Source organism: Antechinus flavipes, chromosome 3 (assembly GCF_016432865.1).
Source record: "Antechinus flavipes isolate AdamAnt ecotype Samford, QLD, Australia chromosome 3, AdamAnt_v2, whole genome shotgun sequence".
Classification (NCBI taxonomy): Eukaryota; Metazoa; Chordata; class Mammalia; order Dasyuromorphia; family Dasyuridae; genus Antechinus; species Antechinus flavipes.
Genome location: NC_067400.1, coordinates 245534411 through 245556989, shown reverse-complemented (window position 1 = coordinate 245556989; position 22579 = coordinate 245534411). Strand labels below are relative to the sequence as shown.

Here is a 22579-nt window from a genome sequence, read left to right as displayed (position 1 = left end):
CAAAATCACCTGTTTCACTTTCTCCTCATAGCCATTTAGGTCCAGTGTGAAAATATAGATCAAGATGACTGGTGAGGACAGTCTATCAACCAAGAAGCAAAAGCAGGTATTAGGACAGAGAAATTGCTAGAGTATATGGGAAAGGAATGTTTATTTCATGGTTTTATTTAAGTTCTATATTAAAACTGTTACTATGAATTATAGCATTTCAAAATTTTGGTCTATTGCATTTAACTCTTCAAAACAAACATCATATAGGCTGGAATTTTTTTCCCTTTTACCTTGAGAAACCTAATTGTTCACAGGCTATAAGTCCATATTGACCTTTCCAGTCATCCGAACACATAGTTCTCCACGCAGCAGCAACAAACACCTGAAGCACTGCATTACGGCCACTCACACGGACTGGTAGAGCATATGAAGAAAAATATGGTTAGCTGACATAAAATTTTAGGATGAAAATAAAGATTTTATTATATAATATCATTCAAATAGTACTTTTTATTTATCAAGTTAATCACAATTATTTCATTATTTGTCTGTTTATTTTTACTAATCAGATATCATTCATAATCCTGTTGTAATCCCTCTTTTCTTGTTGCTATAATCAATAGTGATTTGTACTACCATAGCATTTGTCTATATTACTTATATACACATATGTATAAATACATATAAATAGATATGTATTTATGCAAATAAGTAGATATGTATATCCTCCTCAACTAAATTTTTTGTGGGCTGAAAACAAAACTTTTTACAGATAAGATAAAGGAGTAATTGAATTGGTTTTCTCTCACTCATAACACTAACAGTAATAAAAAAGAGTAAATCAAATTACCACATCTGTATTCATCCTCTCCATCTTTACAGTTATATACACCATCACACCTTTCTGTCAGTTCAATACACTGAAAAGATGATCTGCACCTGTATTTCCCAGAGCAATTGAAGTGTACTAAAGGAATTGAATTAAAAAAAAAAAAAACAGAATGGAACAAGATTACAGATTTAAGCCCAAGGAAAACAAACCTCTATGTTCAAAATACAACATGCTTTGTGTTTAAAAAACAACAGGAAAGTTCTTGCCCAGACTTGTTTAAGTTAATAATAAAAATTTGTTAAAAAAAAAAAAAAACTATAATTTTTTTGCTTTCCTTTTTTTTTTCTGATTTCTTTCAGCTTCTATTTCTTAAGCCAAGAAAGATATAGCTTCCTCTCACTAAGTAGAAACTATCTGAAAACTTAATCTGAGAAGGGGAAATTCCAGAACTTAAAAGCACTGGCTGGATGGAGTTTAGTGATGGAGTCCTAAATGTGTCCATTTATCCTATTCTTTCTTTTTGTTCCTTCCTTATTCTGATCAGAAACAAATGAATGGTGGTTCCAGAAGGTCTTCTGACATATTAGATCATTATTTCAGTAAACCCAGTTGATGAACAATTTTTTTATGACAGCCTCTGAAACAATGAATTTTCACTAAAATTGCCTCTAACTTGTTTTTCAAATAGCAGAAATGTTTGATAAATTAATGAATGGAGTTCTTTGTATGTGTGGGTATTCCAGCCAATATTGACACACCTGAAAATATTCGATTACAGTATCTCCCTTTGAATGTTTCTCACTGTTTCAATTTCCTTAGTGACGTAGCCCTTTTTTTTTGCCCATACTTTTCCTCAGAAACAGTAGATTGACCTTTCCAACAGGACATTTGCTTCAACAATTAAGTGTATGTGGCAGCAAAACACTAATCTAAAAAGGAAGCTTGTGAACTTTTAAATGCTTTAATAATTGTTTTAAAAACTATTAAATAATAAATGGTACTCACTGCCCAGACCAATGGCCACTGCTATGATCAGTGCAATAATTCCAATGACGATGATTGGGAAAAACTTTAATGGAAGTAAAGAAAGGATCTGTGCAGCTAGTGCATCAGCATCTATAATTCAAATGGAAGAATGAAAATAATAGTCATAATTGAAATTTAATATTTACCTCCTAACATCCTCTAAATCACTTCCTCTTTATGTTGAGCCCTATTTAAGCCAATCTTCTGGTGATTTACAATGACACCCAAAACATATTCAAGAATTACTAAAAAGTGAATTATCATTGTCAATAGTGATAAGCATTGAAGACAGTTGATTCAAATAAGTAAAATTGAGTTATCCAGCATAATCCACCAACCAAGTACCGGAGTGTCCTTGGTGTTCCTCTTAGTTGTTTGGTACCAGAGCAACCTGGTAGTGATATCAAAAGCCTGAATTCATATTTAGCCTCCTAAACCAATATAGTCCCAAGGATGGCCTTAATACCTCGGGGGAGGTAGGGGGTGGGGATGGGGAGAGGAAATGAATAGAAGGAGGATACTGCTCTCTTTTAGTAGAGACTTTGCCTCTTACTTTACTGAGAAAATGGACATAGAAAATAGAAACCACCAGTTATAAACTCTTCCTTCTCCTCTAATACATGTATCAAAACCCCATGAATATTATTTGCCATTCTCTCCTCTACATTCAGACAAGAAGGGAGCCCTTCTTACAAAGTCAATCTATCTATTTATGCCCTTAATTCCAGGATCCTCCAGAAGTTGCTATCCATGTCACCTGATTTCAAACCTAGTGCTCTTTCTACTATTATTACAACGGATAATGAAATTATTATTATTACAATAATGAGCACCTGAAAGTCTAATCTGTCATTCAATCTATGCATGTCTGGGACAAAGGGAGGAATAGGAGGTTAAAGGTAAGGATTCTGCTGACTACAGTGATGTACACTGAGACTCCAAATGTCTGAAGCTTTTAAGATATCTGTGGCTTTCTAAAATACTGGTGAATAGAAGAAGAAGACAGAATACAGTAAATTCCAAGTTCTTCAGGTCTCCCCCACGAAAAAAGACAAAATAGCACCTTAGGCGAACTTAGAGTGGTAAAAACAAATGAGCTGGGGCAAAACAGTGGGCCTCATACAGCAACTAGAGAAGACCTGAAAAAATATACCAGAATGGAGCTTTGTCCTTTGTGAAGTGTAAACACCTCCAAATTAGTTTCACTGAAACAGCAAATGGTAAGCCCTGAAGTTAGCTGAGCATGGAGATAACTTCAGTCCCAGGCATAGGAATTTTCACCTCCTGAACATCATGAGTGCAGAAGCAGTGAGGCAGAGATACTGATGATTGGGCAATTATTGGAGAGCAGGTTCTTGGTTTTGATTCCAGGACAGATGGGAGAATTGAAGGAGGACCTGGAACCAGAAGCACCATCCCCTACACCTCAAGATTAGAGATGATTACACTAACAAGCTGCTCTAAGGTTTAAAAAAAAATAAGCAGGCAAAGAAGAAAGAACCCAACCATAGAAAATTACTATGAGAATAGAGATCAAGGTTCTTCTTCAGAGGAGGATATTGGAGGGGGAAAAAAATCTCTTCATACCTCAAAGAGTAACATTAAATGATGATCTGCCCAAAAAGACATAGACAAACTCAAAAAAACTTTAAAAATCAAATGAGAGAGATTAAGGAAAAGCTTTTTAAAAATAAGAACAATCCAATAAAAACAAGATTATGAAAAGAAAGTCTACCAACTAGAAAAGGAGATCCAGAACATTAAGGAAGAAAATTACTCCATGAGAAATAGAATTGGGCAAAGATAAGCCAACAAAGTTATATGAAACTAAGAAATAACTAAACCAAATATAAAGAAGGAAAAATACAGAAGAGAATGTAAGACATCTCATAAGAAAAATAACAGATATGGGGAACAGATCAAAAAGAGAAAACAAGCTATGATCAAAAAAGAATCTTGATACAAAAACACAAGAAATAATTAAAGAAGATTGTCCTAAACTGTTAGAACAAAAGGGGAAAGTCAAAATAGGAAAAAATCCATTGATCACCTCTTGGAAAGAGATTCTACAAGGTAAATCTATAGGAACATCGTAGTCAAATTCAAAATCCCCCAGATCAAGTTGAAATTATTGTAAGCAGAAAAAAAAAATTCAAATATGATATCGCCACAATTAGAATCAGAAAAGATCTAATAGAGACTACATTAAAAGATCTCAAGTCTTGCAACCCTGTACCCTGAAGAACAAAAGAACAATGTTGTGGACAAAAATATCATATCCAGCAAAATTAATCATAACCCTGAACAACAACAAAACAGACATTCAATGAATTTTCAAACTTTCAGGATTTTGTTGCAAAAAGATATGACCTTGATAGAAAATTTGACATACAAGATCCAAGAGAAATATAAGATGAAACATCAAAAACAAATTACAAATTACTCAATAAGACAAATTGTTTTTATGTCTTATATGTGAAAATTTAAACCATGTGTCTAAGATTGTCCTTAATAATTGGGTACTTCAAAAGAAAGATTGGATTAGAGCTATGTAGGATGTGATTCAAAAAAAGTAAAACTATATAGGAAAGGCAATGGAATTAGAAGGGGAAGAGGGCTAGTAGTTTTGGAGCCCTACTCTCATTAAGAATAGGTTAAAGAAACAACATACAAACATACACACACACACACACACACACACACACACACACACACACAAATGCTACTCACTTCAGATCAGGATTAAAGAGAAAACAACTTTTATATTTAGAAGGGAAAAAATCTTCTAAATTTATAAAGAGTGAGGGTATAAGAGACCATAGAAAGGTATATAGAGTAATGGGAATGAGATAAAGTGGTAACAATATATATATTTGGAAGGCCATAAAAGTCTTCTAAATTTAGGTAGAAACAAGAGGGAAAGAAGCAGGGGAGAAAGAGAATAAGAGAGGGATCCTTGGATGAGGGAATATGTTGAGTAATAGAACAGCAAGGTAGTAGAGAGAAGTAAATCAGAGAAATCAGAAGAGATAGGAAGAGAGATACACACAAACATAATAATAATGATCAGAAGTAAAAAATTGTTAGGTTAAAAAAAAGCAGAGGTAGTAATCATGACTTTAGATAAAGTTAAAACTAAAACGGATTTAATCAAAAGAGAAAAGTAAGAACGCTGTACAATATGTCAGTGATATTAATCAATATTATTTTAGACTATTTATAATAACTAGATAATATAAGGTTGGAACATTGCTGTAGTATAGGAAATAATGAGTTGATAGAGTTACAAAAATGTGGAAAGGATGGTGCTTTCCACCTTCAGAGAAACAGAGGACAAACAAGCACTGTATGGTTTCACATGGGTATATATAAATGTATATGTGTATATATAGTATGATTATAGATATCTATATATTTGTATATGTGTACATATAGATATATAAATGTATCTGTGTTTAAAAGATTAGGGAAGAAAGGAGAAAAAAAAAGAATAAAGTAAAAAGTGTTCAGCAGAAGACAAAAGAAAACCTACAAGGAAGCAAAGATGGACAGTTCTGAACATGTATTATTTATTATATAAGCTTTCTTGAATTGGAAATTTATTGCTTTATATTTTGAATTCTCTCATGCTCTGTTATGCACATGGTGATGAGTGTTTTTTTTTTCTATTTTGTATTTAAACGTTAAATAAATAAATAAAAATTAAAAAATAAAATACTGATGAATTGAATTCTGGAAATAACATTTCCTGTATTGCCCCCACAGTTAGAGTAATGAAACTGTTTTTAAAAGTTAAAAAAAAAACTGGTAGGGCAGCATAAGTTACATACTTAGTCTACTCAAAACTGTCATCATAAACTAGATATAGAGAAGCTTTCCCTAAGCTTTTAGTTAACTATGGCAAAATGCACAAAAACAATCAGAAATACCAATTAATGCTCCTGTGCAAATAGCATTCTCACCTTTTCGTTTAAGATGTGATGTCTCTGACTGATGCTGACATGTACCATAAATAATTCTATACAGTGGGAGGTGTCATCAAAATTCCTCCTTTTAGTTCTGATCTAAAACAGCAGAGTCTCATTGTCTAAATCCTATGTTCTTCAGGCTGCCCTTCACTTGATCTGCAGGCTCAGGCCCAGTAATCAATGTAGATGGAAGATTGTCTTTGACCCAACCCTCAAGACTCTTACTTGACTTCCATAAATTTTGGAGCTAAGCCCACTGAAAGAACCTACATTTCTTAGGGGAATTTTACTAAACTAGTAACTATTTAAATCCAATTATGTATAAACTCATAGTGGATGGATCAATCTAGTCAACCAGTCAAAAATAATATTTCTCATAAAATTGATTTACCATCTTTTGTTCCTCATATGGGCTAGCATCTGACCTTGGACCTGATTCACTATTATCTTTTCTGACTTAGTCAAATATTATGTCATTATAAGGGTATGCATTAATGCCACTGGAAAGGTCTATGCCCAAATTAATGTGGTACCATGAGGGAGAATAGTTATCAATTGCTTTATTGTCAATCCTGTTGTAGAAGGCACATCTAAAAGTTCCTCCAGAGGAAGATGTCATTGTACTTTTCCCATCTATCAGGGTGATGGGTTCTGTGACTACTCCTTTCATTCCCAAAATATATATATTCATTGACTACAATCCTTCCAAAGCCACAACTCTCCTGATCAATTTTCACTGGTTAAATAGACCAAAATTGTGTAATTGTGTATTAAGAAACATATATAGGTAAAGTCTAAAGCCATTTTGATGAGACTCTACCCTTAAGGAGAATTCTAATATCCTCCAAGGTATACTGGTCCTAGAAGCTATTGTGGCAGGCTATTTGGAATGAGAGATAGTTTCATAGCTTCAATCTATGAAAATAATTTACATTAGGAACTGAATCTTATTCCTTTGCTATACCCTATCAGGGAGTCAGCTTAAAGAGAAATTCATCTATGTTGAGCAAAAGGCAAATATCTAATTATATCAGTTAACAAAAGGGAAACAAAGGCTGGCCTCAGTCTGGAGACTTTAATTGATTCTTAAAGTATGCTTCCAAAGAACTCCCCAAGCTTATAAAACCCAATCATAAAGAGAGTTTTAACAATGACCGTCATTTCCTCAGGAACCATAGCTCCAATAAATGATTCATTTGTGTTTGAACTTTTCATGCAACCTGCTCAGTTCCTTGGTGCTGAAAATCCACCTGCCCCCTATTCTCCCAATGAAGGAAATAGTTCTCCTCTTAGGAACAGTAATAAAATGAGATTATTGCTATTATCACCAAAGGATATTTCCAAGTTTCTTCCTCTCTTCTGCTTTCAATCTCATGTCTCATAGATCTGATTAAAGCAGGATATATGAGTTCTTTGCTGTGACTAAGTCAATGCACAATACTTTAAAAGGAATTCTTTCAACTGCACTGTCACCAGTTGTATGAGCTGCCCCTCAGCCTTCATTGCACATTGCTTGCTCTCTGAGTAAGAGCTTGCTTTCTAGTAGTTGAATGGACTAAACTAGTTAATTTTCAGTTTGATATTTACGGTAGCAGTTTAGTTTCTGCAAGTCAACAATAAGGACAGGATATTGGAATTGGAACTTTCTTTACCCTACCTGGAACAATAAGGACAGGATATTGGAATTGGCACTTTCTTTACCCTACCTAGCAGCCTCCATAGTGCCCATAGAATAATTGCTCCATCTAAAAAAATACCAGCTGCTTTTTCCACAGGGAGGTTTCCCCACACATAATCAGAAGCACTTTATCACCAGATTTCATCTTGCTGAATTCAGTCATTTTATCACTCCACTGTCCAGATTTGTTTTGCTTTTCCCCCTATGTCAAACATGATATAAGACACAGAGGCCATTTTATTCCAATCCTAAAGTACACCAAATAATAGGGTTACCCCTAATGCCCACACTCTCTTACTTCAGGTTCAATGCTGGAATAAAATGAGGTACTTAGAGGTAATTAAAGAGTTAGCTAAAAGAGATTTATTTAGGGGCAACTAGGTAGCACAGTGAATAGAGCACCAGCCCTGAATTCAGGAGAACTTGAGTTGTAATCTGGAATCACTTCCTAGCAGTGTGACCCTAGGCAAGTTACTTAACACCAATTGCCTCAAGAAAGAGAGAGAAAGACAGAAAAAGAGGGGGGGGGGAGATGGGGGAAAAGAGAGATTGAGATTTACTTAGCCTTAACATATCAAAGATATAGCATTTAACACAAATTCCATGGTCATGCCTCCTCCTCCCCTCCTAACTCCTATCTCCATTTATTTAGCAAGGGAGAGCATGGCAATCCATGTGTTATAAGGTATCCTCCAAGTTGGAGGGGTGCTGACCCCATGTGAATGAGATCATTTCATGTCTTCAGGAGGTCAGGAAACCCCATTCAACATAGCTAAAGGACCCCAGAAATGGTTTCTAGGAAAGTACAACTTAAGCCTTGTCTCATCCCATAGGGCTAATCAAGTCCTGACTTTTTCTCCTTTTAGGGCTAAAGTCCTGTTGAAGGAGGGGTAATATCTCTTGTATATTGTTCCTTTCACACACATGTACATACACATTCATCATAGTATCTAACAATGGAGCTATTTGTCAAGAAGGAAACATCTCAAGGACAAATCACTTGGAAAGTTAGTTTGAGAAAGTTTTAGGCATAAATGAGAGAGTACAGACATATTGGCATGTATAAATCTTCCAGGAGTGTGATCCTTGCTAACAGAGATGGGATATGGATATGGACTTAGGAACTCCATAAAAGTGACAGTTCAAAATCAGAACTGAGTTGTAAAGAGAAGCCCTATTAACTCAGCTAAGCAAATCATCCTAAAGAGATCTTCTACCATTTGAAGAACTTTATGAGGCTTTCATATAGAGCAAAAAGTCACCATGGACCTGTTATATTAGACTTTTTAGTAGTCTTGGCCACAAACATTCCCTATATATATGCTTTATTACCATTACCCAAATAGTATTTGTTAATGGCATAATATTCTAAGGTTTGTAGAAAAGAAAATTTTAACAATTTTATTTATTTTATTTTTAATTTTTGAAATAACAAGCATTTGTATTACAGTGGAATTTTAAAAGATGATTCCACATAAAACTACAAATCTATTATGTACAGCGTGCTATTCCTTTTAAATACATAATAAAGTTACTATGTGATTTTTTTTCTTTTTTTTCTTCCCTTGCTTTATTCACACAAAAACTTTTTACTTTAATGTAATCAAAATAACCCATTTTACACCTCTTTACACTTATTCATAAATTGTCTGCCTATTTATAAGGAGTAATATGTTCTATGTTCTTCAGATTTTCTAGTAATAATTCTCCTTATGATGAGGTCTAGATTTGAGGTACCTAAATGAAATTAGGGTTTAATTGAGATCTAGTGGCAGGTTCAGGGTACAGGGAGTCAAATAGAGCTCCCCTGCAACCCCTTTGGACTCAGGGCAAGGATCCAGAGTTAAATAAGGTCTGGTAATGGTGTGAGAGTCCCCTGTAGAGGAATTTACAGGCCCCAAAAGCTAGATTGATAAAAGAGGTTTATTATGGGGTTTGGAAGTAAGGTTAAAGTCTAGTTAAGGAAATAGGTGAAGATAGAGATAAGAGGACGTGGGAAACAGGATTCCAGTGGACAGAGGGTCCTTGGGGTGCCAGGCATAGTGCCACCATGTTTCAATCCTCTACAAAGAGAAGGCTCCAGCTTGACTCTTTTATAAGGAGAGATTTAGCTAAAGGGGCCTGTGGGTGGAGTCCCAAGTTAGTTCCTCCCTGGATTTCAGTGGGGGCTTAAGTTTGCTTGGTGGGGGTTGGAAAATCTGAGCAGATCATCAGAATGGGGGCTGGGACAGACCAAGTTGGCTCAGATCCAGGTGAGGGGCAGGCCCGGATCACCTATTGGAATTCAAAGGGATGCTTTTGACCAAGATTTGTGAATCAAAGATCCTAGCTTCCTGGATTGATAATGCATCAGCTAGGAGGGGTTGGGAATAGTTTCTTAAAGGGACCATAACCCACATCACTTATACCTAGAGCATGTGTCTATTTTGATTTTACTTCAGTAAATGATGTAAGATATTGGTCTATGCCCAATTTCTGCTATACTGCTTTTCAGTTTTCCCATCCTTTTTTTTTTTTTTTTGCCAAATAATGCATTTTTATATATCTGAAATGTAAGTCTTTATACTTGTCACTTTAAATTTGTCAAATAACAAGTATTTGCTGCTGTAAATTGTATGTCTATTTTGTTTTATTGATCTACCTACTTTCTATTTCTTAGCCAGTATCAAATAATTTTGATAATTACTACCTTATAATATAAGTTAAGATCTGGTACTGCTAAACCTCCTTCCTTTACTTTTTTTTTCATTAGTTCCTTTAATAGTCTTGTTCTTCCAAGTGAATATATAGTTCTGCCAAATAATTTTGTCATGTTTTTTTTCTAATTCAGTAATTTGTATAGGATGACATCAAAATTAGTTTAGGTAAAATTGTCATTTTTATTATATTTTCCCTAACTATCTATTAATAATGACTATTTCCCCAATTATTTAAATATTTTACTAGCATGAAAAGGGTTTGCTTGGGCTTTTTAATATAATTTGGTTTATATGGTTCCTGAGTTGTTTTTAGCAGGTATAGTCTCAGGTATTTTATGCTACCTAGAGTTATATATTAAATGGGATATCTTTTACTATCTCTTCTTGCAAGATTTTGTTGTGATATATAGGATTGCTGATAATTTATGTGGATTTATTTTATACATTTTTGCTACTTTGCTAAGGTTGTTAATTATTTCAACTAACTTCCAACCAATTTTTCATCATATCATCTGCAAAAAGAAATAATTTCATTCCTTATTCTGATTTCTTCTATTTCTTTTTCTTCTCATTGCTATTTCTAAGATTTCCAATACAATATTGAATAGTATTGGTGACAATGGATTGGTAACAATTGATGACACCTTGAATCTTACTACACCTCACTTACTTACTACAAAGGCTTATCTTTATTACAAATAATGTTTGCTAATAGTTTTCAAGTATTTTTAATAGAAATTAGTATTCTACTTTATTAAAGCTTTTTATGTATCTATTGCTATAATGATTTTTTAAAACTTTTATTATTGATATAATGAATTATGTTAATAGGTTTCCTTATGTTAATGTATCCCTGCATTCCTAATATAAATCCCACTTTGTCATATATTACTGTAATATTTTAGTAGTATTTTATATAGGATTTTCACATCATATCCATTATTGAAATTGGTCAATAATTTCCTTTATTTTTATTCTTTCTGGTTCAAGTATCAGTATTATATTTGTTTCATAAGAGAAGTTTAGTAGGATGCCTATTATTGACTATTATTCCAAATAGTATATTTAACATTGGAATTAGTTGATCTTTAAAAGTTTCATAGAATTCACTTGTAAACATATCTTATCCTGTTGCTTTTTTCTTAGGAAACTCATTTGTGGCTTGTTCAAGTTCTTTTTCTAAAATATGTCTACATAGATGCTTTATTTTCTCTTCTGCTAATCTAGGCAATTTATATTTTTGTAAATATTCTTCCATTTAAATTGTTAAATTTAGTGGCATATAATTAGGCAAAATAACTCCTTATGATTGGGCATAATAACTCCTTATAATTGTATATATATAATTGCATAATTATAATTATAGCTATTGTTCTTACTATAGTATCTTAATAAATTGAGACCTATGAGATAAGGTAGTAGGAATGCTTGCATCCATTTGATTCACTAACTATTGTGTCTCTGAGAACTTGTCCTGCAAACCTAAATATTAAAATGTGAAAGTATCTCAGAGTGGGATGGGATGGGATAGAGGTGGTAAAGCAGCTAAATGGTGCACTTACCCTGATTTCAAATCCAGCCTCAGACATTTGCTAGCTGTGTCACCCTGTACAAGACACTTGACTAATTGCCTTCCAAAAAAAATTTTAGAGATCCTACACTTGAATACTTTCATTTTGCAACAGTGCATAATTTGAAATAGATCTTACCATTTCTATGTCAAGAATAATTGCAGGTCCAATTCACATAATATTTGCTTACCAGAACAAAACAATAAAAAAAAAACTAAGTTTATATTATTTTTAAAAAAAGAGATAAAATTCAAAACATTTAAACATATTTCCAAATTTGTCATGTAGTGCAAGAAAAATTAGTTCAAAAAGGAAAAAATGAGAAAAAAAGCAAACAAACAACAAAAGTTTTTCAGTCGCCATTATTCTCTTGATGGATGCAGATGGCATTTTCCATCTCAAGACTACTAGAATTGCCTTGAATCACATTGTTGAAAAGAGACAAGTCTATCACAATTGATCATCACATAATCCTACTGTGTACAATATTGTCTTAGTTCTGCTTAGTTCACTCAACATCAATTCATGTAAATATTTCTAGCCTTTTCAGAAATCAGCCTATTCAATATTTTTTACAGAATAATAATATTCCATTTCATTCATGTACCATAACTTATTCAGTCCTTGACCAACCTCAGTTGGATGAATGCATCCATTCAATTCCCAATTCCTAACGACACAAAAAAGAGGTGCTACAAATATTTTTGTACATGGGTGTCCTTTGCTCTCTTTTTTTTTTTTGATGTTTTTGGGATACAGACCAAATCTGAAATCTGAAAAGGGAAGAGGTACAAAACCTAAGAACATAGAAAATTTTCACTTAATGAAATCTCCAAAAATTGTACCCAGTAAAGAAACAGATGACAAATATTTCACAATGTCTCAAATGGAAAAGAAGTGGACATACTTAGACTGGAATTTTGAATCACCATTTTTGGTCTGACATTATAAATCCAACTTGCAAACTAATTAGGATAAACAGAGTAATTTCAAAAAAAAAACTTGTATCTACTATAACTAACATGAATGAATGCATTCTCCCACAAACTTTTGCAGGAAAAATAAAAATATTTAAGTATCAGCACATGACTATCTATGACATGGTCATTTTCATGATAGGACCTGTAAGATGAGAGGTGAAGAAATATTAATTGTTTAGTTATTTCATTTGGTTTGTTTCTCTTTACTCCACTTAAAAGGAGTCAAACAGTTTCACAGGAGAAGGAAAAAAAAGATTCATTGAAGAACTAAAGAAAGGAACTATAAGATTTCAGCAATATTTTGTTGGTACTTGAAGAAGAAAGTTGAATACATATTTCCCACTTAAAGACAAAAAAAAAAAAAAAGAAGAAAACACAACAAAAGTTCATCTATTAAAAGTAAAAGTCAGTAAGTTCAGGCTGTACAAGGAGTTAAAGGAGCACAAAAACAAAATAAACAATTCAGCATCAATCCAAAATTTGATTACAGAGGCTTAAGAACTAAAGAAAACAAAAATATTGCAAAGCAATTTGGAGAACAATTTGGAACTATGCTCAAAATGCCGTAAAACTGTGCATGCCCTTTGATCCAACAGTGCCACTGCTGGGTCTACATTCCAAAAATATCATAAAAGAAAGGAAAGGATGTCCATGTGCAATAAATGTTTGCAGTACTGATTGCCTGATTCAAGGCAATTCCAATAGACTTGGAATGGAAAATGCCATCTGCATCCAGACTGAGAACAATGAAGACTGAATGTAGATTAAAGCATAATATTTTCAACTTTTGTTGTTTGCTTGTTTGCTTGCTTTTTTTTCTTTCTCATGTTTTTTTTTCTTTTTGAACTGATTTTTCTTGCTCCACGTGACAAATATGGAAATATGCTTAAAAGAATTGCACATATTTAACCTGTATCAGATTGCTTTCTCTCCTAAAGAGGGGGAAGGTTAAAAAAAAAGGGGGGGGGAATTTAAAACACAAAGTTTTACAAAAATGAATGTTGAAAAACTATCTATACATGTATTTGGCAAAAGAATATATTACTTTAAAAAATAAATAAACAAATAAATCAAAAGATCTGAAAAGACATGAACTAATGCTGAGTAAATAGAACAAAGAAAACACAGTATGTACACAGTAACAGCAAAATTGTGTGATAATCAACTATGATAGACTTAGCAATACAATGATACAAGATTTTGAATTCCAATAGATTTTGAATGCCAGTCACATCCAAAGAAAGAACTGTGATGATTGAATGTAAATCAAAATATACTATTTTTACCTTGTTGTTTTCTCTTGTTTTTCTCCCCTTTTATTCTAATTTTTCCCCCAAAACATAACTCATGGAAATATGTTGAAAATTGAATGTAATGTAAAAACAATTATTTTTAGCCATGCAACTAGTGGGAGGGATGAATTAAATACCATTAAAAAAAGAAAAAAAGAAAGAAAATTGTCAATTCATAAGTCTAAATGGCTACAAAATTGTCCATATCCTTTTTTTCCCAGCTATTAGCACTACTAGGTCCCAAAGAGATCATAAAAAAAGGGGAAAGGATCCACATGTACAAAAATGTCTATAGGAGGTCTTTTTATGGTACAAAGAATTGTAAAGAATTGAAAATTGAGGAAATGTCCTTCAATTAGGAAATAGCCAAACAAATTGTGGTATATGATGTAATACAATTCTATTGTTCTATAAGAAATGATGAACAAACAGATTTCAGAAAAATTGGAAAGACTTACATGAACTGATGCTGAGTGAAATGAGCCAAACCAGGAGAACATTGTACACAGTAACACAGTAGCAATGATCAACTTTGATAGACCGCTCTTCTTAGCAATGCAATGTTCTAAGACAAATCTAAAAGACTCATACTGGGAAATACTATCCACAGACAGTCTTGTCTATGGAATCTAAAAGCAAATCCAGGCATACTACTTTCACTTTTTTGCTGTTGTTCTCTTTCCCATAGTTTTCCTTTATGTTCTGTTTTTAAATAGTGGTAGGAACTTTGTTTTAATTATATTTAATGAAATTATGTATTGTTTCATGACATTCTTGAACCATTAGTATTTTGGGGTTTTTTAGTCTACGGATAATTTTAATCCTTGGCTTAATGTCCTTTTATTAATTAAAATGTTATGAAGTGTTCAATAAAAAAATACATTTAATATGTAGAATTTTACAGATTTTTGTGAGTTTTTTAATGTCTTAATTGTGGCCAAGTTTAAAATATGCCATGTGATTGAGAAATAAATATTTATAGGGGAAAAAGAGAATTGTGTGTATGTGTGTGTGTGTGTAGATAAAAAATTAAAATATACAATAAAAATAAAAAATATACAATGTATCTATTTCTACATAAATATATTTTATATAAATACATACATATATACATACATGCATGTACATGTGTATATGTATATATATATATGTATATATATATTGTGTACATATACACATACACTTGTATGTTTTCCAATCAGCAACCTCCAGATAGGTAAACTTTTTAAAATTCTATTCAGGTCCTTAGCTCCTGACATTTGTTTGCTCTTTTAATTTTTAAAAACACTCTCTCTCTCTTTCTCTCTCTCTCTCTCTCTCTCTCTCTCTTTCTCTCTCTCTCTCTCTCTCTCTCTCTCTCTCTCTCTCTCTCTCTCTCTCTCTCTTCTCTCTCTCTCTCTCTCTCTCTCTCTCTCTCTCTCTCTCAATAAAATATTTCCAAAGGCAAAAGATGTAGGCTTTCAATCAAAGATAATTTAGCTAGACGGCACAGTGGATAAAGTACTGGCTTGGACTCAGGACTACCTGAATTCAAATCCAGTCTTGTATACTTAATATTAACTAATTGTGTGATGATGGGCAAGTCATTTAATCCAAGAGTCTTGATAAAAGAAAAAAAAATTGAAGGAATAATTTAGCCAGGGGGTATACTGGAATCTGTAATTTAACCATGTAGAAGAAGATAGTAAGGAAAATTGAGTATGCAGAGTGTGACTAGTATATGGCTTGATTCTGCTTCTCTTCCTTTTATTGAGACCACAAACATGAGTTCTTAAATATTCCCTTTCATTATTTTGAAACCCCTCTAAATGATTCACTCTCCAAGTGTATGTAGTTTTTTTATTATGACTAATATCTCCATGAGAATGCCAACAATCTTTACATTCTCAGTTCTGTCCTCTATACAACCCAGTTTCTTTCTTTTCTTTTAAATTGAATGTATTGTTATATCAAACTTATCTATGTGTGTATCTTCTACCTTAGTTTGTTCAGTTGAGATGGAATTGAGTTTCAAGGATATCTCTATCACTATCTCTCCTTCTTTTTTGGCATAATACATAACTAGTATGCCTCAGTTATATAAAATAGAAAGCCCCCCAATACACACAACACACACACACACACAAACACATATACACACACACACACACACCCCTTCCTTTTTTCTCTACTATCTTACTTTTTTGCCTCCCCCATTCCTTTTATTATTTTTAAAAAACATATAAAAATGATTCCAGACCCTTTCTTATATTTAACTCCTTTTTTGACACTCCCCTCTAATGGTATTAGAGTTGAAAAAGGATTATTTCTTCTCAATCTATCAGAATGCAAATATTTCATCTTTGTATTATTCCTTCTATTATCCTCCACTATATTTACACTTCTAGAGTGCTCTTGAGTCTCATGTTTCCATTTCAAAAGCTCTATTCACCTTTTATTTTTTCATCAGGAATGCTAGGAAGTCTTCTATTTCATTAAAGATCCATTTTTTCTCCCTGTACAAGTATACTTCATTTTCCTAGCTAAATCATTCTTTCAATTTTTTTTTTCTTTTTGACAAGGCACTTGGATTAAGTGACTTGCCCATCGTTACACAATTAATTAGTATTAAGTATACAAGACTGAATATGAATTCAGGTAGTTCTGAATCCAAGGCCAGTGCTCTACCACTATGCCATCTAGCTCCCCATGGTTAAATTATCTTTGATTGAAAGCCTATATCTTTTGCTTTTGGAAATATTGTATTCCAAATTCTCCTTAGTATAGTGGTGAATACCATTTTTTTTTTTTATCTCATCTGAACTTGAGCTTTTTTTCTTTGGGGCTGCTTGTTGTATTTTTTTTAATCATGGAAGTTCTGAATTTTGTTAAATACTTTGCTGGAAATAAATTGGAGGATATTAAATTATTTCCACATAAATCATTAGTATTTCTGAATATTACAAATAAAACCTAGCAAGAATAGAAAGAAAAATCACATTTAAAAGAATCAGAAAACATATAAAATACTTGATAATTTACTTATCAAGATACAAACAAAAATTTCATAAACCATCTGAAAACACTAGGATTATTATAGACAAGTCAACAAACACTTAATAAGGACTTACAACATGGCAAGTCCCTGTTCTCAAGGAGTTTACAATCTCATTGGGAAAATAAAATGCAAACAATTATGTACAATCAAAATGTATATAGGATAAATTTGAGATGATCTCAGAGGGAAAGGATTCACATTAAGGGAGACTGGGAAAGGCACCTTGCAGAAGATATGAACTTAGCTGATATTTCCAAGAAAGCCAGATGGTGAAGATGGAGGAAGAAAATTCCAGCCATGTGAACAATCAATCAACATGCATAGGAAATGGAGTGTCTTATATAAGAAATGTCAAGAAGGCAAATCTCATTGAATCAAAGTATATGTAAAAAAGAGTAAAATGTGAAAAAATAAAAAAGTAAATAAGGAACCAAATTATATAGAATCTTAAAAGTTAAAGAAAATGTTATGTTATATCTTAGAGATAATAAGAAGTTACTGAATTTTACCAAATGAAGAATGACGTAGTCAGAGCTATATTTCAGAAAGATCATTTTGTAAGTGAATTGAGAAAATAAAAAACACCTAAAGAATTATAGAAATATTAGTTATTCATGTGTAGACTGGACAAATAAAAATGATATTACTTAAATTTATTTATTCAATCTTGGGTCCAGGAAGCTGACAAAAGATTATTTGATAACGGTAGAAAAAATAATTTAAAAATTCCTCTGAGGAAACAAAGAAATACTATCACATCTTAATGCTACTAAGCAATAATAAAAGCAATTTGATACAAATTTAAAAATACAGAAGTTGGTCAGTAGAACAGATTAGGGTCATAACACAAAGATAGCCTAGGTTACCAAAGACCTCAATTACTGCAATAAGGACTCACTATTTGACAAAAGCTACAGTGAAAACTGGAAAGCAGTTGACAAAAATTAGATTTAGATCAATACCTCACAACATATATTAAGATAAGATACAAATTTCCACATAGATCTATGCCTTAGATTTTTTTTTAAATCACATCATAAACAGACAAAAGAAAAAAAGAATTATCTTTCAGAGTGCTCCAAATCACTATTGATAGAGAGATGCAAATTAAGACAACTCTGAGATACCACTACACACCTGTTAGATTGGCTAAGATGACAGGAAAAAATAATGATGAATGTTGGAGGGGATGCGGGAAAACTGGGACATTGATGCATTGTTGGTGGAGTTGTGAACAAATCCAACCATTCTGGAGAGCAATCTGGAATTATGGCCAAAAAGTTATCAAACTGTGCATGCCCTTTGACCCAACAGTGTTACTACTGGGATTATATCCTAAAGAAATACTAAAGAAGGGAAAGGGACCTATATGTGCCAAAATGTTTGTGGCAGCCCTTTTTATAGTGGCTAGAAACTGGAAAATGGATGGATGCCCATCAATTGGAGAATGGTTGGGTAAATTGTGGTATATCAATGTTATGGAATATTATTGTTCTGTAAGAAATGATCAGCAGGATGAATACAGAGAGGCTTGGAAAGATTTACATGAACTGATGCTGAGTGAAATAAGCAGAACCATGAGATTATTATATATTTCAACAATAATACTGTATGAGGATGTATTCTGATGGAAGTGGATATCTTTGACAAAGAGAAGATGTAATTCACTTCCAATTGATCAATGATGAACAGAATCAGCTACATCCAGAGAACAAACACTGGGAAATGAGTGTAAACTGTTTGCATTTTTGTTTTTTTCCCCAGGTTCTTTTTACCTTCTTAATCCAATTCTCCCTGTGCAACAAGAGAACTGTTCAGTTCTGCACACATATATTGTGTCTAGGATATACTATAACATATTTAACATGTATAAGACTGCCTGCAATCTACGGGAGGGAGTGGAAGGAGGGAAGGGAAAAGTTGGAACAGAAATGAGTGCAAGGGATAATGTTGTAAAAAATTACCCATGTATATGTATTGTCAATAAAAAGTTATAATAAAAAATAAAAATAAAAAAAGAATTAACTTTCAGATTTAAAGCTAGAGTTCATAATAAAGCAAGAAAAATTCAGGATTATAAGATATCAAATAAACAATTTTGATTAATAAAATTTAAAAATTTATAGACCAAAAACAACTCCCAATGCAGCTAAGATTAGACAAGAAAGTTAACTAGAAGAAAGTTATCAAATATGTAAGAATGAATCCTTCTTTGACATTTGAGAAGATTAACACTGTCCCACTATCATCTTTATTTTCTTCAGCAAGAGCATACTCACTTTCCCCTTTTAATCTGTTTTTTTTCAATTTCCTTTTACATGCTTCCTGATAAAATAGTAAAGGATATGAAAAGGCAGTTCTCAAAATGAAGAAATTTAAACAATAAATTGCCATATAAAAATGTTTCAAATCAAGTGTCAAATATATGGCCTGCAGTTTATATGCAGATCCTAGTATTCCCAAGAATAATATGAAAGAAAATGCAATTGAGAAATGGTTAACAAAACAAAAATACAATAAAACATGGATAATATTATATTTTAAAACAAAGTCAATGTATAACCTGTAGCTTTCCTTCACTGGCCCCTCTTTGAGTTTGACATCACTGCTCTAAATCACTGATAATTACAGAAATGCAAATTAAAGCTACTTTGGAATTCTACCTTAAACTCATCAAAGAAAAAAGAGGAAATGAAAACTGTTTGAAGGGTTGTAGATGTATTAATGGATGCATTGATTCATCATAAATTGGTCCAGCCATTATAGAAAGCAAATTGGGACAATACTTCAAAAGTTATTCAAATGTGCACACATTTTGACCCAGTAAAACCTCTAATGGGCTATGTTCCATTATATCATAGAAAAAGAAAAGAGAACTTATATTATATAATTAAAAACAACAATACTAGCTAATGATGTAATAAGGACTCTTGTGTCTCCCTGATCTTTGTGGAGAGTAGGCCATCTGCCCTGGGGAAATTCCTGGACATGATCCCCACCCATCTGAATCTTCCTTGGGAAAGCTACCTGGTTTCCCACAGGAATCACCCACTTCCAATTGATCTGATAATCATTTTGATCTGGAAAACAATGACTACCCTTTATTGAATTGAAAATCAGCCCCTAATTGCTCCCTAGCCCCAAACCATAGAAACCTAATATAATCAAAGGCTATACCCCAAATCTTTGCTAATTTCCTAACAGGATTTGGCCTACTGGGAAGTTGTTTCTAAGAGTAAACCCATCTTTGCCAAAAACCTACCTTTGCTAAATTCTTTTGGAACTAGCCCTCTGGGAAGTTGTTTCTCAGTGTAATAAACTTTTTTTTTTTCCAAAAAACTTGCCTGCATATCGGGACTGTAAATTCTTTTGCAAAGACCTGTGACACAGGGGTCATTGCTGTTAGGGTATCTCTCATCCTTCACTTCTCACACCTCAACACTAACATTTATATAGTACTTACTCTGCACCAGGCATTGCACTAATGCTTTACAATTATTGACTCATTTGATCCTTACAACAGCACTGGGAGATATGTATAATTAATACCCCCATTTTACAGATGAGAAAGTGAGGCAGAGATTAAGTTACTTGTTCAGGGTCACAGAGCTAGTAAGTGACTGAGATTGAACTCAAGTCCTCCTAAAACCAGGCTTTGAGCTCTATCTACTAGAACCAATCAACTGGCTCATATATAGAGAAATTTATAATAGCTTCTTTTACAGTGGCAAAGAATTGTAAATTCAGGAAATGATTATCATGGGGAATGGTTGAACAATTAAGGTATATTAATGCAACTGAATTCTATTGTGCTGTAAGAAACAACAAAGGAGACAATCTAAGAGAAACTTAGCGAGAATTATATGAAATGATACAAAGTGAAACGAGTAGAACCAGGAGAACAATTTATATTATAATGAAGAGGCTTGGGGTTCTTGGAGGTCAGGGAACCAAATGAAGAGGTCCGGCTCTCCTCGATTCCTGGTGGTCAGGGAGCCAAATGAAGATGTTTAGGATTGTACCCCCAAATGATGAGGTTCGGCTCAGGGCAGGGAGTTGTGGGAACCTCTTTGGTCAGCACAGAGGTCCTTCGTAAAGGAATTTACAAACCTGAAAAGCTAGACTGGCAAAAGAAGTTTATTATTGGCATGGGGAAGTCAGCCTTTGCTAGAAAGACCAAATTCCTTGGTGGCAAGGTCCTGACAGAGAAGTAAAGTTTGAAGCAGAGAAACCCCAGCAGGAAGATATAGAGGGCATAGTCCTTTTAGGGAAATAGGAGAGAGAGAGAGAGAGAGAGATAAAGAGAGAATAATGCTAAAAGAGAATATCATTTCAATGGGCAAAGGGTTGCAGCTCATGCCAAGGAAAGAGAGAGGTTCTTTGGCATGGCATATTAAGTCCTCTGCAAAGAAATGAGTTTAAAATTGCCATTTTTATAAGGAAATATGAGACAGAAGTTTCAACCGAATGAGATTTCCTCAATGCTGTCACTGCCCCCAGGCCTCTATGAGACCACTTATTGGGAGTGGTTTTGAGCCAATTTTCAGCTCAATAGGGGTCAATAGAAATCTAAATCTCCAGCTAAATGAGATTACTTCAACTAGTCCCACCAAGATAAACCACTTTATTCCCTGGAGCGGGGTATTTCACAGAGGCAGGATTCAAGGAGAATCTCTCCTTCAAGGAGCTTCTTAAGTGTTTTACTTCATGGCTCACCCCCAAAGTCAGAGAGAGAGAGAAAGAGAAAGAGTTTCAGGGCTCCCCTCATCAATAACACATTAAAAAAAAAAAAAAACACACACACACACACAACTTTTAAAGGCAAAAATTCTGAACAATGAATGGCCAAAATTCCAAAAGCCTATTGATAAAGAATGCTACCACTTCCTAAATGAGAATGCAGAATGTGACATAGTTAAGGCCAAGGTAGGAATTTCTTTTGCTTTATTACATATATTTGTTTCAAGGATTTTTTTTTCTTTTTTTTTTCCTAGTGAAGGGACATGTGAAAGTGAGGAGAGAAAATAAATGCTTGATAATTAAAAAAAAAAAAATTTAATTTAAAAGACAAAAAGAGTAGAAGTAAGTTAGTGACATGTTCCATGACCCTCTCTATCAGAACACTTTGAAAAAGATGTGAATAAGAAGAAAAGAATAACTATTATAATGCTCAGAAATAGTAGTGCTTTTGTAAAACACTGTATGTAAATTACCTTATTTTAACCTAGCAAAAAACTTTTGAGGTACTAATACTAACTGTATTTTACAGGATGAGGCAATAATGCTTCAGAGTAAGTGACTCATTCAGTATACCACTGCTAAAAAAATGTATCCAGGGTAGGATTGGTGCCAAAGGTTTTCTGACTCCAGATTCAGCATTTTATTTACTATGCCCTATTACTTTTATTAACAAGAGAAAATGTTTCCATTGTATAATGTGTAGATTTGTGTATCTGTCTTTTAAAATGTATAAAGTTCTGACAAAATGTTAAATAGTGTCTGGGG

General features: G+C 33.2%; 1 protein-coding gene across 1 annotated transcript in view; it reads right to left on the bottom strand.

Annotated features, from left to right (window-relative positions):
• The window catches only part of TMPRSS3 (transmembrane serine protease 3), a 52326-nt gene extending 35702 nt beyond the window's left edge, over positions 1-16624 (bottom strand). The window contains exons 1-4 of the mRNA XM_051990575.1: positions 16621-16624; positions 1829-1939; positions 842-958; positions 282-405 (exon numbers count right to left, since the gene is read on the bottom strand). Coding sequence (XP_051846535.1) covers positions 282-405; positions 842-958; positions 1829-1939; positions 16621-16624 — 356 coding nt within the window. The remainder of the gene's footprint in view (positions 1-281; positions 406-841; positions 959-1828; positions 1940-16620) is intronic.
• Between the last annotated feature and the right edge of the window lie 5955 nt (positions 16625-22579).